The sequence below is a fragment of the Hemitrygon akajei genome, chromosome 9, assembly GCF_048418815.1.
Source record: "Hemitrygon akajei chromosome 9, sHemAka1.3, whole genome shotgun sequence".
Lineage (NCBI taxonomy): Eukaryota > Metazoa > Chordata > Chondrichthyes > Myliobatiformes > Dasyatidae > Hemitrygon > Hemitrygon akajei.
The window spans coordinates 97,305,567-97,324,460 of record NC_133132.1 but is presented as its reverse complement, the minus strand read 5'-3'; the positions used below and the strand labels follow the sequence as shown (position 1 = coordinate 97,324,460).

At 39.0% G+C, this 18,894-nt stretch overlaps 1 protein-coding gene across 1 annotated transcript in view; it reads right to left on the bottom strand.

Moving 5' to 3' along the window:
• pgbd5 (piggyBac transposable element derived 5) overlaps positions 1-18,894 on the bottom strand; it is a 55,644-nt gene that overhangs the window by 1,893 nt on the left and 34,857 nt on the right. Inside the window, exons 3-6 of the mRNA XM_073056579.1 lie at positions 7,397-7,531; positions 6,358-6,538; positions 2,970-3,165; positions 95-202 (exon numbers count right to left, since the gene is read on the bottom strand). Of these exons, the coding sequence (XP_072912680.1) occupies positions 95-202; positions 2,970-3,165; positions 6,358-6,538; positions 7,397-7,531 (620 nt within the window). The remainder of the gene's footprint in view (positions 1-94; positions 203-2,969; positions 3,166-6,357; positions 6,539-7,396; positions 7,532-18,894) is intronic.

Here is an 18,894-nt window from a genome sequence, read left to right as displayed (position 1 = left end):
ATAGAAAATTGTAATGGTTTTCTAGCAACACAGCCCCTCAGTCACATGGGGATTTACTATTCACAATTACAGATATGACTATGTACATACTCACTTGCTATACTTATCGTCGTACTTGCAAATATAACCAAGGTGTGCAGCAAAAGCCTCGACTGCTAATGGACAACGAATCTCTCCACTCTTCCTTCTAATTATGACACCTGTGGGACCAAAACATTGATGAAACAGTAAGTGATCAGAATTATGCTATAAAATTTGTTAGCGTCATAGATCCATAGAACATTACAGCATGGATATAGGCCCTCTGGGCCAACGAGTTCACGCTGACCAAGGTAACTACCCACACAGTACCAATATCCTGCATTCGGCCCTGTAACAAAAATTACTTGAAGATTCATTGTGTTATTTTCTCATTCAGCTCAGTGTATTTGCATATGCATTCTCAGAAAAGGAGACACGGCACATTTATTCAAGGGCACAAGGAAACACTTTTAGAACTGGCACAAGTGTATACAGAAACAGAAGTCTACAGCAGTACTGTACAGAAATCAAAATAATAATCATCTACTAATCAAGCGCATCTCTGCAACGTTAGAGGGGAGCCACTCGTACACATCTCCAGGTTATTCCAAAGAGACACCATTTTGTCTTTGAACTTTCACTTTATTTTGACATGTACCAATTTAATTCTTTCCTTACAGACCCATAGCTCTCCAAGCCCCAACCCTGCAGATACCTATCCAAGGGCGTCTTAAATGATAGCATTGTACCTGCCTCAACCACTTCCTCTGGCAGCTTGTTCCATCCACTCACCACCCTCTGAAAAGGTTGCAGTATTTAAAAAGTCAGGCATACGAGTTTTGAAATATAATTATCTCACTGCAAAATTCCAGTATCTCCAGCTATTTGACCTTACTAAATGGGTTTCTTCAGTGTATGCATTTTATCGGAATGACTTGTATAAGCTGCACAAAATGTCCTCTCCTATTGGTCAGACACCATTGAGGAGACAACATTTGAAGTCAACAAGCTTTTTAACAAAAGATCTTGCATGTTAAAGACGCAATGCAAGTTACTTTAAGTGGAATTCCAGTTATTGCCTTCTAGAATTGTAGGAAAGGAGAAAATAAAGTTGGGAGACAGAAATGCTGTAATCTGGAGGGGAAAAAGCAGACCACTGAAGGAACTAAGTGGGTCAAGCAGCAACTGAATAGGGAAATACACAATAGGTATTTCAGCTTGAGAACCTTCCTAGGGGCAGGATGTTGATTGTCCATTTCCCTCCACAGAGGCTGCTTCCAGTAATTTTTTTTCTTTCCACACCCAGTGTTCTCCACTCAGAGTCAAACCTCTAAATTTTCTAGGTTGAACAGTAAGGAGGCACTTCTCATTAATCAAATACTTCCTTTTGTAAGTCTGCTGGTTGCTAGTGTTTCATGCAGTTTCTGTACTGGGACACATAAAATACTTTAAAAATAAATGGAATGCAATATTTGCCTGGGGATCCTTTGAGTTGTGTGTCACTCGAAAGGTGCCATGGTACTGTACAAGCAGTTAGCCCAATTCTATTACAGTTTGGGGCGTTGGTGTTCAATTCTGGCACCGTCTATAAGGAGTTTGTATGTTCTCCCCATGATGGCATGGGTTTCCTCCGATTACTCTGGTTTCCTCACACAGACCCAAGATGTACCAGTTGGTAGGTTAATTGGCCGTGCAAATTGTCCTGTTATTAGGTTAGTGTTAAACAGGTGGGTTGCCAGGCAGTGGGGCTTGTTGGGCTGGAAGGACCTGTTCCATGTTGCATCTCTAAACAAATAAACAATAAAAACTGGTAGGTTTAGAAATTCCCTTTTTGCTTGATGAATGTTTAGTTGTAGTTTGGACTGACAATTGATGAGTGACCAATTATGGACCCAAAATCCAATGGCAGCTAATCACCCTCACACCATGAGAAAGAGTAAAATGCAACTCTCCAGCCCTACAAATTGACTAAACCCTTGCATTCATCAGGTCTGGATTCTTATATATCATGAATTTCATTTGACCACCTTGCCTTGAGCAAGCAAGTCTCAAACTGTTTGGATCTTAATTATTTGAAATACTTACCTAAAAACTTTTCACAAGACCATACAACATAAGAGCAGAATTAGGCCATTCAGCCCATCAAAGCTGCTCTGCCATTCGATCAAGGCTGATTTAAATTTATTCACCTTAAAGATGCAGATTAAATCCTCGCTCTATGATTAAGGTTTTGGATACTTGCCTCAGTACAAAACTTTGTGAAGCATATTGAGAGACTTGCCTTGCTAGAGATGGTATATAAATGAAAGTGGTCAATTCAGAATTTGAATCAGTGATGTATGTTGTGGAATTTGTTGTTTTGTGGCAGCAATACAGTGCAAAACATTAAAAATTAGTACAAATTATAATTTAAAAGTAAATAGTCAAAGAGGAATAGAGTGGTAGTGTTTATAGGTTCATGGACCATTCAGAAATATGATATACTGAAAAGGTTTGGATTTCATGTGACAGACATGAAATTTCATGATTTCATGTCCTGAACAACATCTGCCGGTGGTAGGAAATGCTCTTGCAAAGTTCAAGACAAAATGATAGCATAAATTAAAGGCCATGTAAAAACTTAGTTAAAAATAAGAAATCTTAGAGTCATTGCGATATTATGTGTTGGAAAGTCAGATAGATTACAGATAATGCAAGCCAAAAGGTTGCAGGGATTTCACAATCTTCAATAGCCAGACATTAGGAACATGAATTGCACAGCAGCAAGAGATACAAGATTAATAATTCTCTGTAACCAGCAGCAGAGCTTGCACTCTTGGAATTTCAACAGAGAGAAACAAATGCCAGCTATAATATGGAAACCCAAAGGAAAAAAATTGCAAAAATACTTCTAATTCATCTGGATACGTTTAATCATATCAGGATGACTGCTTCATGAGTACTTAACTTCTTTGAATGGAGAGTATGCATTTGTGAGGAAGTAGAACTGTCCTTTGTTGGACCAGCTGATTAATGACATGTTTCTTTTCATTCGTACTCTGTAATGGCCTCTGACACGAGGCGGCTCAGGGTTAACTAACATGGACTGTGGCAATCCTGTGCAGTCACTCTTCTTGGTGCTCAGAAGTCCACAGCAATAAATCCCTATGTGGGGAAAAACAATCCAAATGTAATTACAATAATCCCATGCTTATAAAACAGAACAGTTCACGATCAAAATCAGAAATGTTTTGTGGCAGCTGTACAGAGCAATATATAAAAATGATTAAATTACAATATTAAAAATAAATAAATTTGCTTGAGTCTAGTTATGTCCTTAAACTCCTAATGGAATAAAGCTGCTGAGGTGCCTGCATCAATGTTGGGCCTCCAAAACCTAGCTGCCATAATGCCATGAACTGCCACAATAACCTCACTACATACTTTGGTGAATATTCATGTGAAAAAGCAACGAAACAGGAGAGCATGGAGAAACACAGATAGAGTGAAATGTGACTATTCATTATAGAGTTATACCACATTGAAACAGGCTCTTCAGCTCAACTAGTCTGTGCCAACCACGATGTTTACATGAGCTGATCCCACTTGCCTGCATTTGACCTATATCCCTCCAAACATTTCCTATCCATATATATCTGTAGATGAACAAGGATATAGAGACATGTAACGTGGCCTAATATTCCCAGGCTGATTACTGGTCACCTAGCATTTGTCCAAGAATCTTTCCTGTAATAAAAATAAAACTCAAGGTTCTTCTGATTCTTGGGGTCATTCCCTTACCAGAAGCACATCATCAACCATCACTGCAGCATCCATCCCACTCTTACCTCAGGCAGTTCCACGGCAAATAACTGAGCAAAGTCCTGAGGAGGATCGTTATGCAGCAGGTGGTGCAACGAGCTACCAAAACAAGTGGCGGATGTGGGTCTGATTTCCACATTCAGAAAAGTTTGGTTAAGTATATGGATGGGAGGGTCACAGACAGCTATGGTCAGGTGCAGATCAGTGGGTCAAGGCAGAATAACAGTTCAAAACATACTGAAAGGGCCAAAGGACCTGCATCAGTGCTGTAGTACTCAACCAATCTACACAGCCCCATGCAAATCTTGGAAATCCTTTGACAGTCAATTAAACCACACACTTGGGCTGAACTAGCTGTCAAAATGATCAGACATTATAAATTAAACACTTCAAATTCAAAATTAAAAGCAGACTGATAAGAACAAACTCAAGGTTATTATTTCACCCCGGGTTTCGGTTAGGTGTTACAATTGCCGTAGCTTAACTTTGTGTTTTATACCTTGCTGTTTTCAAAGAAAATTACAGAAAGGACAACTCAAAACAGCATTCAGGAACCCTCGCGAGTGAAGGTGTCATTCAGTACCTATCCCAGATGCAGATAGCTATAGGTGTTGTTTCCCAAGTTGTCTTGAGTTAGGGAACCTCTGTTGGGATACTGTCTTTAGTGGGTGTGAGGTCGAGGGAACAAAACAAGCATGTACAAATTTCCAGTATATATACAAACATATAGGCACACACTGTATATCTTATAAAAGGATCTCTAATGTTCATACCATGAGCTAGTAGGCATGGGATGATATTACAAAACTTAAACCCTTCATGGATAGTGAGAAAAGGAAATGGAAGTACAGGATGGACATTTTTGTTTAATCAATTCTTAGTCATCAGATCTGAAACTTCTAAATAAAACTTTTTTTAAAAAGTTTTCAAAATGTGTTATGCAGTTTAAGATGGGCTTAATCAGGAGTCAAACAATATTGGACCCATTTTGGTGCATTTTAATGCCAAATTCAATACCTGGCTTTGACCGGGATTTTATTTGTCCTAGAACCTTTCCTATAGCAAAAAAAAAACTCTAGGTTCTTCTGATTCTTGGGGTCATTACCCTAACAGCAGCACATCATCAACCATCACTGTAGCATCCATTTTCTCAGCCCCCTGGAGATAGAAGAGTGCCACTTGTATTGTGGACTGGCTACATGTAATCACAGCTGCAAGACTTTGCAAGGAAGGAATTATTTTTTTTGTTTCAGCAATTCTTACACTTGTAGGGCTTGAGACTGGTCACAGCACAACATCACTCAGGGAAACGTACAATACTGTTGTGTAAACTTGGAGTCAAAGATCTCAGCATTTATAGGACTTCCACATACAACATTGGGTAACCCATAATGATATTTTAATGATAGTTTTTAAGGCCATAGCATCTGATTGTTTTTAAAGTATCCACAGCACGATGGAATGCTAACCAGAAAAGTATGAAGTGATGCACTTTGGAAGGTCAAACTTGAAGACAGTACAGGGTTAATGACAGGTCTTAACAGTGTGGAAGGACAGAGGGATCTTGGAGTTCATGCCCATAGATCCTCCAAAGTTGCAGCACGTTGATAGGTTGATTAAGAAGGCATATGCTGTGTTGGCCTTGGTTAGTCGGGGACTGAGATCAAGAACCGCAGAGTAACACTGCAGTGCTATAAAAGTGTGATTATACCACATTTGGAGTATTGTGTTCAGCTCTGGTTGCCTCATTATAAGAAGAATGTGGAAACTTTAGAGATGGTACAGAGGATGATGCACGATTAGAAAGTATCTCTTATGAACATAGGTTGAGTGAGCTAGGGCTTTTCTCTTTCAAGAGAAGGGTGAGAGGTGATTTGATAGAGGTGTACAAGGTGATAAGAGACATAGATTGAATGGACATCTAGAAACTTTTTCAAAGGCTAATACAAGACGGCATAACTTGAAGGTGTTCAGAGAAAAGTATATGGGGGGGGGGGGGGGAGTGTCAGAGGTAGGTGATTTACACAGAAAATGTAAAGTGCATGGAACATGCTGCCAAGGGTAGTGGTAGAGGCAGATACATCAGAGACAAAAAGATGACAGAAGAATAGAGGGCTTTGTAGGAGGGTAGGGTTAGACCGATATTGGAGCAAGTTAAAGGGGGTCAGCACAATATGTACTGTTTGATGTTTGATACGTTGTTCAGTCTGACCAGTTTGTCAGGGTTTAAAATCCACCTTGGCTGCCTCTCATTCTTCACCAGATTTTCGTTGTAATCTTCCACTCTGTACTCACTTTACACATCTTCCCTTTAAATGTTTCCTATTATCCATCACAAACATCATTTGGATAAATACTTCTTTTCAGAATTCTTATTTGTATTCCTTACATTTAAAGACTATAACTAAAATTTTGGATGAAGCATCACTGAAGAAAATATACTTTCAGGAGATTTCAATGACAACAAAAGGGTCAAACTTTTGTAAATTTCCCAATTCTAAACAAGTCACAGCTATTCATACTTTTACAACAAACCTTTTTTCTCAAATTCTTCAAAAAGATTTAAACTGGTTATGCTGGGGCCAGTATATATGATGTAGTTCTTTCCCATCAAATTCTGACAAAGGCTTTTTGCCACAAGACTGTGTAGCTGTGGCTTGTTCTTCAAAGTAGCTAGCCCGTCTGCAGTTGTTCCTTCCTTCAAATGAATGTAAATCTAAAGAAAGCAAAGAGAGAAGATTAAAAAAATCCAACATGTATATTTAGAATATACAAAGATGTCATTGCAGACTGAAATTCCATTGGAGAATACACATACTGCTTCTGCCTTCTCCATTCTCAGAACAAATTAGCACATCCAAAGACAATCTCTTAAATATATTGCAGTTCATTCGGTTATTATATTGCTTTCTATGCATATCATTTTAGAAACTTAATACTTAATCCAAAAAGTATTAACATTTATTTAAAGGTCTGTAGTTTGCTTCACTGCCAATCTTGCAGAAGCAGTTATCTGCATTTATACTGTAAACAAATGCTTAACACACAATAAATTTGTGTCTTGGCTCCACTAACGTGGGAGTTGTTCGCTCAGTATAAGCATGTTCTGGCTTATTTTTCCCCCAGAACTTCTGCATCTGGAAAGATGCTACACAAGTGCCAGACAAAATATTCTATGGAACATTTAGAAAAAAACTGATGTGGCATTGGAAATGCTGGCAGGGGTGCAGGAATGGGAAATCACAGCATCTGCAAGGAGCACTGCCACATGAAAGCAACATTCATCACTGAAGACCCTCATCATCCAGGCCATGCTCTCTTCTCACTGCTGCCATCAGCTCACTTTCAAGGACTCTACCACTCACCTTCTCAGTATTATTTGTTTACTTTTTTGTGTATTTGCAGAGATTGTCTTTCATTGATTCTATTGTATTTCTTTGTTCGACTGAGAAAGCATGCAAGAAAATGAATCTTGGGGGTAGCATATGGTGACAAAGACGTACTTTGAACTTATAGTGTTTAATGCACCACAATACCCAGCTTGAGAAGTGGAAAACATTTTCAGAAACATCACCTGACAGATGTAGCCTGTTGATGCACATTGACGGACCCAGAGGCTGAACTTCCGCTTTTTCCTTTTACGCAACTCTCTGTCTGTACATGTGGCAATAAAGAGTGGATCTTCATCTATTAGTGGTTCATGAAGTACCTGAAGATACACATTTATAGTTCAGTGAAGAGTTAACATATTCTTTAAAGGCAACCAAAGAGTTTTAAATTCATTACATTTTGGTCTACATAAAATTTGAATGAAAGTAATCTATGAATTAAGAATTCCAGTTATTCCTGACTGTAATGTTTCTGTCTTAACATATTCATTAGTTACAGGCTTTTGTATTTGCTGCTCACAACATGCCCACATCTAAATTAGGAGAACCAAACTCAAATTAGACGACCATTTTGCAGAATACTTGCACACAGTTCACACACATGATTGCAAGCTTCCAGCTGCCTGCCACTTTAATTCTCCTGTTTCAATCTACCTTTGTCCTGAGGTTCTTGTACTGTTCTAATAAAACTCAATGTCAACTTGAAGAACATGCCTCATCTTCTGACCGGGCATATCATTACCTTCTGCACACAAAAATGAATTTAACAATTCCAGACAATCAATTTTTGTATTTCACATTTCCTCGATCAGGTTAATTTCAGTCAAGTATTTGGCTTCAAATTAGCCAGGTGTTATTACCCTTATCACCCTGCATTACCACCTGGACAACAGCAATACCTACATCAGGTTGTTGTTTATAACACACACCAGTCCTCATCAAGGAGTCAGCAGCAGAAAAGGTGAGCAGCTTCAGTTCCTGGGTGTCAACATATCTGAAGATCTAACCCAGACCCAACATACTGACTCAATTAATTATGAAGGCGGCATGCCTTCATAAATAAATATCTTTATTTTATTAGGAGTTTGAGGGGATTTAGTATGTCGCCAAAGATTCTAGCAAATTTTTTTCCAGATGTTCCAGATGTTCCATGGAGCATATTCTAACTGGTTGCATCATTGTCTCGCAAAGAGGCACCAACATATAGGATTGAAAAAAAGCTGCAGAGGGTTGTAAACTCAGCCAGCTCCATTACTGGTACTAGACTTCAACATTGAGAACACTTTCAATAAGCAATGCATCAAGGACACATCCATCATTAAAGACCCTCACTATCCATAACATGCCCTCTTTTCAATACTACTATCAGGAAGAAGGTAGAACATGAATACACACTCAATATTTTAGGAACAGCTTCTTCCCCTCTGCAATTAAATTTCTGAACACACCAAGAAACCAGGAACACTGCCTCACTTACTGCACTTGTTTTAAAAAAAGTATTTCTTATTGTAACTTAGAAATTTTTATGTACAGTATAGTATCATACTGCCACAAAACAAATTTCACAACATACATCGGTGATAATAAATCTGATTCAGCCCTTGTCAGTCATTTCTGCCTTCCACCATCATTGTTGTTCCCTCATTCTTCCCCCCTTTTCTCTACATCATAAAACTAGTATTATCTCTTCACCTTCCCAAATTCTAATGAAAGTTCATCAACATGAAACCCTGTTTGCCTCTTCACAGATGCTCACTAAACTACTATTTTCAGCATTTTTTTCTGAAATTTGTCTCAGTGACTCTAGATTGGTGCTACTGAGGTAGTTAAAAATGTCAGGGGGCAAGACAGGCTCTTTCTTGCACTGGTCGTTTTGTGGATATGGACTTTTGTGCAATGGTACGACTCTTGTATGGATATACTTTGCTCACACATCTACACAAATATCCGAGTAATCACATTGTCAAGCTAACCAATGGCAACAATGATGAGATGGCCTACAGAGAGGAGGTGGAAGAGTTTAAGGCTTGGTGCCAGGCAAATAACCACTTCTTCACTGTCAACAAGACAAAGAGATGGTTATCGACCATTCACACCCCTCTTTACACCAACAGCACATCAGTGGAAACTGAATAGTTTCAAGCTCCTAGGAGTGCACATCTCACACAACCTCTTGTGGTCCCAAAACACATTCCACACAATCAGGGAAGTTTACCAATGCCTTTGCTTTCTGGGGAGGCTGAAGAGAACTATGTACATCTATACTCATATTCTTCTACAGGTGCAGACTAGAGAGGATCCAAACAAGCTGCATCTTTGAATGGTACGGAAACTGCAGTGTGGTGGACAGGAAGCCTCTACAATGGGGAGTCTAAACTACACAATGCATCACCAGCACCAGCCTACCTGCCATCAAAACAAATATACAGAAAGGTGCTGGAAAAGAGTCAGTAACATCATGAAGTATCCCACCCACCTTGCTTATGGACTGTTAAGTCCCACTCCCATCAGGGACGTGGTTATGTAGCATCCATGCCAAGAGAAACAAATCAGAAACAGTTACTTTCCCCAAGCAGTAAATCTGATCAACACTTTCACCCACTAACCCACCCCTCCTCAATCCCAAACACCATTACTTTATCATTTCCCATCAGTCACCCTATGTACAGCCACTCCTGTGCCTAGCGTCACTTTATGGACATACAATCAATGTATACAAGCTATCTTATATATTTATATTTATTGTTTTTCTTTTATTATTGCGTTACCTCATTATGTTTTCTTTGTCCTGCGTCAGATCTGGAGTAACAATATTGTAATCTCATTCTCCTTTACACCTATGTACTGGAAATTACATTTGACAATCATGAATCTTAAATCTTGAATCTGCATTCTTACCTTGTATCTTTGTCTTTACTGAAAGAGCCCAAGTTTCAACTCTATCAAGCTTTTCAACCATGGCTGTGACACTGTCAATGCAATGCCAGTTAGCACTGCTGCTTTGTAAATGTGTTGAAAAATTATAAGATAGTTAAAATTGTACTGCTGCATAATACTAAATAAATTTGAAGCTAAGGCGAGCTGCTTCATAGAGACTGTTAATTATGTTTATATTCATTGAGCAAAGTCTGGTTGGTCAACTTAATTGCCATGACCTCCAAACCAGGAGATAAACCTGAAATGAACAGAAGCTTGTTCCAAAGGTAGGCTATAAAGAGTGCATTAAGAAAAGTGGGGTTAGTCAGTGAGAAGATTGGGATGGAATTCCAAAGCTTAGGTGCACTGTTAAAAGATTATTAATTAGTTCCCTAGTATGATAAGATGGACTCAATCTTATTATGATCTTGGACCTTAAATGCAGTTTCTCTGTACCTGTTACACTTTATTCTGCATTGGTATTGTTTTAACTTGTTTTACCTCAATGCACTGTGTAATGATTTGATCTGTATGATCAACAACGACACAAAGGCCAACATTGTGCATGCCTTTCTAAATACACACTGTGCCTTATTATTACCTTATAAATAATTTCAGTAATTAGGCAAGCATTAAAAAGTAAGAAATAATGCATGCAGTAGAATCACAATTAAAACACAGAAGGCAGTGGTCTTGTTATAGGCTCCTGGGTACTGGAATAATATGAAATATTTGGTAGATTTATTCCTGATTGTAAGGGACGTAGGGTCTATTGTCAAGGGCAACTGGTAACTAAACTCAAGAGAACAATTAGTGCATCTAAGCTTAAAATGAACTTTATACTTCAATTGCAGTTATTTGAACAGAAGTAAAGATCACCAATATAATGCTGACAGTGAATAATTTAACTAATTCAAGGTTTATTTTCCCTTGGTTGGTTGTACATGAACGAGAGATTTCTTTAATCCCATTATTAAACAAGTAATTTGGCACTGTATTGAGCTGTCAAGCTAAAGTACAGGATTATTCTTGCAATCAAAACATATAATTATGACCATATCTACTTGCTTAGATGGATGTAAAAGCTTCACAAAACTTGTGGAAAACACTGCAATCCTCCTTCAGCCAATATTAATACCCATGCTTCTATTTGCTGTTTTACAAATGTGCTACTTGCAGAATGGCTGCTTCAGTTGCTGATATAACATGGACTCCATTTTACAACGCAAGGACATAAAATAAAGCTTGTCATGTACTTTCATTTGCATAGATCCTTTAAAAATAGCAAGAAAGCTAGACTCTTCTATGAGCATAAAAAATTTACAAGCTCTTTCCCAAGAAAAATCATAGCATTCTGATGCTCAAGAGCTTTTTTCAGCTTATATTTTAAGATTTGGAGTCATTACAGAAGATTTCTCAGTGCTGCCAAATGGAGGGTGTCAGGAGAATAGGACCAAACACCAATGCTTTTTCCAGACGAAATTTGTTTTAAATTTGGGATGAAAGTCGTACTAGCAAGAGAAGCGTTTGTTGTCCAAATCTAATTAGCCTCGGATTCAACAATTTCATCACCTCAGTATTCATGTAATCAATCTTAATTATTTTTCATACTTAGAATGAAGGGCTTCACTGTAACTTAAGTCATTACCTGACAAAAGTGCAGAGGAATTTTCAAATACCGTACACACCTCTGAAGATTCCAGTCACTTGCCCAACCCCATATGCTGCAGAACTCCCTCATCAATTACATCAGTTTTTCCCAACACTGCCAGAATCCATAAAGCAAATAAAGGCAAATACTGCAGATGCTGGATATCCAAAATGGAAGCAGAAAATTCCACAAAACTTCGAGTGAGAAACTGAAACTGATGCCTTTTACCAGCTACAGAAAGTTGTAAAATTAGTCAGCTCCATCTTGGGTACCAGCCTCTGTAGTATCCAAGACACCTTCAAGGATGGTGCTTCAGAAAGGCAGCATCCATTATTAAGGACCCCCAACACCCAGGGCATGCCCTTTTCTCACTGTTACCATCAGAAAGGAGGTACAGAAGCCCAAAGGCACACACTCAGCTTTTCAGGAACAGCTTCTTCCCCTCTACCATCCAATTCCTAAATGGACATTGAACCCATGAACACTAACTCACTTTTTTATTATCTGTTCTGCACTGTTTTTAATTTAACTATTGTATGTACACATGTACTATAATTGATTTACTTATGTTTTCTATATTATCATCATGTACTGCATTGTACTGCTGCTACTAAGTTAACAAATTCACAACATACATCGGTGATATTAAACCTGATTCTGATACATTAATTTCATTGTATCCATGAAAATTTCATAAAAGGGAAGATTCCAATAAATAGTATACCAAAATTAATTTTGATTCATTTAAATCACATTTAACAATGTCCACATAGAGTTCAGATCATGTTTCAAGTAGCTATTTACAATTTTCTTTGAAAATTTTTAAAAGATATCATTGAATCTGAAAGCATGTACTTGGCCCTTCTTCTGTCACTCAACCTTAGAAAGAATTCCTTTAGTCTCTAGGAAATCTAACTCTCTGGCTACTTTTGTTTTTAAATGGATAGTATAAGAAACCAAATGGACCTTTGTAAAACTTTGGCATTTTCTTTTAACACTATTTTACCCTTGATATGTTTGAGTTTTCCAATGCCATCCTTGAACAGTGCTGTGGCTTCATCATGTACCTTTCTTAATTCGCTTTCAGTTGACTCTATTGCAGGGAATGTGGCATGCAGATGGTTGATGGATCTCCAATCAAGTAGTAGTAGTCTCAGCCAATCACAACCCTCCCAATGCTGCCCCCCCCCCCGTTTATACCACACGTGGTTGTTGTATTTCATTGTTCTACGTGTCATTCCCACAGGAGTTATCTTTTCTCCAGTACGAGTTCTTAGTTGAATATCTGTAGACTTCAGTTCAGTATCTTTGAAATACTGTTTAAACTCATTTTGTGGAATAATTGAAACAACCGAGCCAGTGACCAACACTACTTTAATTAATTTGCCATTTACTTCTGCTGTAAGCCATATTGTTCATCAATATAAATCATCAAGCCATATAAATCTCGAGGCTTACCCCTCTCATTAGCAGATTTTCCATTATCAACATGCAGATTATTGCTCTTTTTGAAACTGCAACTTTACTTTTTAGTTTATTTGTTCACATTCTCTTTCATTCCTTATTACATCTCCATTGATACAGCTATTTCAACTGCTCTTTTAAATGAGTTGTACTTCCATTAGGAGCCACTTTTGAATGCTTTCTTGTAAGATTCCACTAACTAAACAATTTCTCAGTGCATCATTAAGCCCATCATTGAATAGACAACGCTCAGACAATTCCTTGATTTCAGTATACATGGCTGAATTGGACTCTCCTTCCTTTTGATTCTGCTTATGAATCCTAAATGTTGTGACTATACCTGTTCCCAAACCATCTACTGTAAAAATGCTATTTTCCTTTTCTCAATTCCTTTTGCTCTGCCACATCCATTCCCAGGATGAGGTTTTCCTTTCCAGGACATCAGAGATGTCCTCCTTCAAAAAAAAAGTTTCCATTCCTCCGCCATTGATGCTATCCTCACCCACATCTCCTCCATTTCCCCAATATCCGGACTCACTGAACAGAGGTAGGGTTTGTCCTATCCTTACCTATCACCCCATGAGACACCACATCCAACACATCATTCTCCACAACTTCTGCCATCTTCAATGGGATCCTACAACCAAACATCTTTGTCTTCCCCCTGCACCCCCCCAAACTCACCACTTTCTGCAGGGTTCGCTCCTTCTATGATTCCTCTGTCTATTCATCCCTCCCTCCCGGCAAGTCACAGAAATGCTACATGTGCCCAGTTACCTCCATTCAGCAGCCTAAACAGTGCAGTTAAGGATACAACTTATATGGGTATTTGTTGGGGTCATCTATTGCATCCAGTGTTCCCCATGCGGCCTCCTCTACATTGGTGAGACCCGATGTAATTTGGAGGACCGCTTTGTTGTGCTCCTCTGCTCCACCTGCCAAAAGCAGGATTTCCCAGTGGCCAACTATTTTAATTCCCATTTCTTTTCCTGTTCTGACATGTTGGTCCACAGCCTCCTCTTTTGCCACGATGAGGCCACTCTTAGGGTGAAGGAGCAACACTTCATATTCCATCTAGATAATCTTCAACTTGATGGCATGAGCTTCAATTTCTCCTTCCACTAAAAATGTTTTCCCCTCCCTCTTTTCTTCCCAACTCTGGCCTCTTACCACTTCTCCTCATCTGTCTTTCACCTCCCCATGGTTCCCCTCCTTCTCTTTCATCCATTATCCACTCTCCACACCCAAATTCCTTCTTCTCCAGCCCATCGCCTTTTCCATCAACTTAGTTTCACCCATCACCTTCTAGCTAGTCCTCCCACCTCCTGCATCTTCTTTCTTCCTTTCCGGTCCTGAAAAAGGATTTTGGCCCAAATTATCAACAGTTCATTCATTTCCGTAAATGCTGCCTGACCTGCTGAATTACTTCAGCATTGTGTGTGTGTTGCTTTGGATTTCCAGTATCTGCAGAACGCTGGAATACTGGTAGGCTGGGATTGTTTTTCTAGAGCAAAGGCTGAGGAGTAACCTTATCGATGTGCTGCAGTAGCATAGCAGTTAGCATGATGCTATTACTGCTAGGGATGTCCCGGAGTTCAATTCCAGCACCATCTGCAAGGAGATTCTACATTCTCCCGTGACCACGTGGCTTTCAATAGACAATATTTCCTCCGGGTGCTCCAATTTCCTTCTACAGTCCAAAGGTGTACAGGGTTATTAGTCATTGTAAAGTTAGTCCCATGATTTGACTAGTTTTAAATAGGTGGGTTGCTGGGTTGTGCAACTTGTTGGGCCAGAAGGGCCTGTTCGATGCTGATGAAACAAAATGAATAAATAAATAAAAATCACGAGGAGCTTGTGGATGGTCACAGCTTCCACCTCCAAAGTTTAGGGGAATCTGAAACTAGAGGGCATATGTTTAAAGTGAGAGAAACAAAATTTAAAGGAGACATGTGGGACAGTGGATTCTGTAGACAAGTCGACACTGATTACTCCTGACATCAATGGTGATAGAGTCTGCTGGTTCTTGAGTCAGGGGAATTCAAATAAACAACACTGCAGATTGTTACATCGAAACAGTGAGCCATTGACCTCCCCTCTCGCTGCAGCAGGAGCAATGTCTTTCTCTCCCTCATTAGAGAGAGAAAGGGCCTGTTTGAGATGTCAAAGTACTATGTGGAAAGTGTATTTTGATGGACCCTAGATCATGGTCTCTGGGAGCTTGCTATTGCTTGTATGGTGGATGATGGGGGGGGGAGGGTCGATGCTTTTGATGGAGCACATTGGGGAGGGTCGATGCTTTTGCTGCTATTTGTACGTGGGAGGGGGAGGGGAGCTTTGCAGTTCTAACATTTTCCCCGCCATTCATTCTTTAAGGGTTTTCCTCTGTTTTGTGGATGTCTGCAAAGAGCAAGGGTTTCAGGTTGTATACTATATACATTCCCTGATATTAAACTGAACTATTGAACATCAAGAGAGAACATTTAGCCAAACTTCACATCATTTAAGTCAGTGATAATAAATTTGATTCAGATTAACATCAAATTCCTGTCAACGTACCGGGGGAGATAGTTATAAGAAAAGGGGGATGTCAGAAGAGTTTACCATTGGTCAATAAGCAGCTACAAGGGCAGGTTGGAAGTTACATATTTTCCAGTGACTGAGTCTCCTATTGCTTTAATGCCATCTACAAGGCATAAATTAGGGGAGTGATGAAGCACTCTCCACTTTCCCAGATGAAAACAATCCAATATTGAACAGCCCTGTACAATTTAGAGAACCATTTTGCTTGATTGACACCCCTCTACCATCCTAAATGTTCATTGCCTCCAGTACAACCACAATATGTATCACCTGGGAAAGTGTAGTTATACTGCAGCTCTTAAGTGTTTTTGTCAACGGTTGCTAAACCCACAACCTTTACATCAGAGAAGGCCAAGTTTGGCAGGCACATGGGAATATCATTGTGTGCAAACTTTTATGCAAATCACACAATCCTAATGTGTAGATATATTAATGATTTACCATCAGCACTGGATTAGAAGCCTGAAGCTTCCTAATTTTGAGTACATAAATGGGAGGGGTACAGAGGGCTATGTCTAGGTGCAGGTTGATAGCAATAGGTAGAATAATAAGAATAGATGGCTTTGTGCCCAAGTTTGCAGACAATAGGTAGAAGGGCAGGTAGTATTGAGGAAGCAAGATGTCTGCAAAACAACTTAGACAGATTGGAGGAATGTGCATAGAAATGGCAGATGGAATATAATGTAGGGAAGCACATGGTTATGGACTTTGGTAGAAGGAATAAAGGCCTGGACTATGTTGTAAATGGGGAGAAAATTCAAAAATCAGAGGAGCAGAGGGACTCGAGTCCTCTTGCAGGTCAAGTGGTAAGGATGGCAAATAAAATGTTTGCATTCATTTCAAGAGAACTAAAATACAAATGCAAGGATATAATGCTGAGCCTTTATATGGCATTGATCTGACAGCACAGAGTATTGGGAGCAATCTTGGGCTCCTTATCTAAGAAACAATGTGCTTATCTAAGAAAGATATGAGGAGCTTTTGATGGCTCTGGGCCTGTACTCGCTGGGGTTCAGAAGAATGGGAGTTGGGGTCCATTGAAACCTATCAAATATTGAAAGATCTAATTAAAGTGGATGTGGAAAGCATGGTTCCTATAGTGGGGATGTCTAGAACCTGAGGACAGTCTCAGAATTGATGGATGTCTGTTTAGAACAGAGAGGAGGAAAAACTTTAGAGGGTAGTGAATCTGTGGAAATCTGTGCCACAGACGGCTAGAGGACAAGTCATTTGGGTATCTCTAAGTTGGAAGTTGTCAGGTTTTTGATTCATCAGAACAAAGGTTACAGGGAGAAGGCAGAAGACTAGGAATGAGAGGGTATCAAATTAGTCATGATGGAATGGCAGAGCAGACTCAATGGGCCAAATGGCCTAATTCTGCTCCTGGGTCTTATGGTTTTACAGATAGGATGAAGGGCTGTTTCCTTGCTCTAGTGCTCTATGGCATGCATTACTATGACAGTACCTTAACCATACAAACTGCATCATTTCAAAGCAGCAACTTCCCATTGGCTTCAAGGGCAACTAGGCATAAGCAATGACCATTAGCCTTCCAAAGACATCCACATCATATTGGTGAAATAAGCAGCCTTGATCATTCGGCTTTTAAGTCTTCCTAGAATTATGGACAATATTTTGAAATTTTGATACCATTTTATAAAATTGAAATTCAGCATCTGTTCTCTGCAAGCACCATCGGAATCACCAGATAATATAGTGAACAAACCATGCTGCAGGGGATCTGAAACAAAATAATTGCATTTTACTTGCACAGGTTTGATGGCTGGAGATCCCCCTGGGCTATTTAAATATACAATGCTAGGAGCACAATTTGATAAATAGTGTTTTTGAAAAGTGAGCAAAAGAAATTAAAGGTTTGTTAATTAATGCAGTGGAGAAATTAAAGAACAGTTTTGTTTCTTTCCTGCCCACTCAGCCACTTCCCCACCTCCACTATAAGTAATTTAAACTTAAACTGGAAAATGGCAAGTTCGTTCCAGTTTTTTGTTGTTGTTTAGTTCCTTCTTCAAACTAGTGATGCAAGAAAACATGTATAAATTAGTCCAAGATAGGAAAATGTCCCAAGATAATTTGAAGTTTTCAGACAATACACAACAGTGGATCACAAAACAAGGTATTATAACAGATCTTGAAAAGGTAGACTTACAGATACAGACAGGATTAGATGGGGTATTCCAAAGCCTAGCATCTATGGACCTACTGAAACAAATCTCGGGTAGAATAATGAATATTATAAGTAGCTGATGTAGTTCAGAAGCCCATCCAGCATACAAGGCAGAGGAATAGTAAACATTTTGGATTGAGATCCTGATATAGTGTCTCAACCCAAAATGTTGAAAATCCTTCTGCCACCACAGATGCTGCCTGACCTGCTGAGTTCCTCCAGAAGCTTGTTCTTTAGGCACTAGATTTCAGCATCTGCCGTCTCTCATCCCCATAATGAAAATCAGTGTAGCACAAAAAAAACAAAATTGGAGGTCAAGAGTATGAGTTGTGGTGCTGAAGGAAATTAGAGACAGGAAGAGGCAAGTAAATGGGTGTATTTGAGCATGTGTGATAGATTGAAATCTGAGGTATTAATGGACAAATCTACCCCACTCACCACAATGGGTTAATGAGTACAGAGGTAAGTGAAAAGGATTTGATGCAAATGTGGCCAACAATATTTTGCATGAATTTTAATGAAGCAACAATCTTTCATCACAAAAAGTGGGAATAAAATCCAAGAGAATATAAATCAAATTTTATGCAAGTCTTGAGAATCTAGGCAATTGTAGGCTATAGAAAAAGGCAACATTTTCAGAGCAATGCTCAAGAAATACTCTTAATTGACAACCGGTTTTGACGTCAGAAATCACTATTCCCAAGACCTCAACATTCCCTCTGTAATTTTAGTCCTTTGAAGAAGCCCCAAAGTTTGAAGATGAAGAAGATGGCAAAAGATTAACAGTGAGAGTGACGTAGATTTTACAGGTGAGCTTTCAAATGAGATAATTTTTATTCATGGAAATTGCAGCAAATATGAACAAAATGTTTATCAGCTTTAAA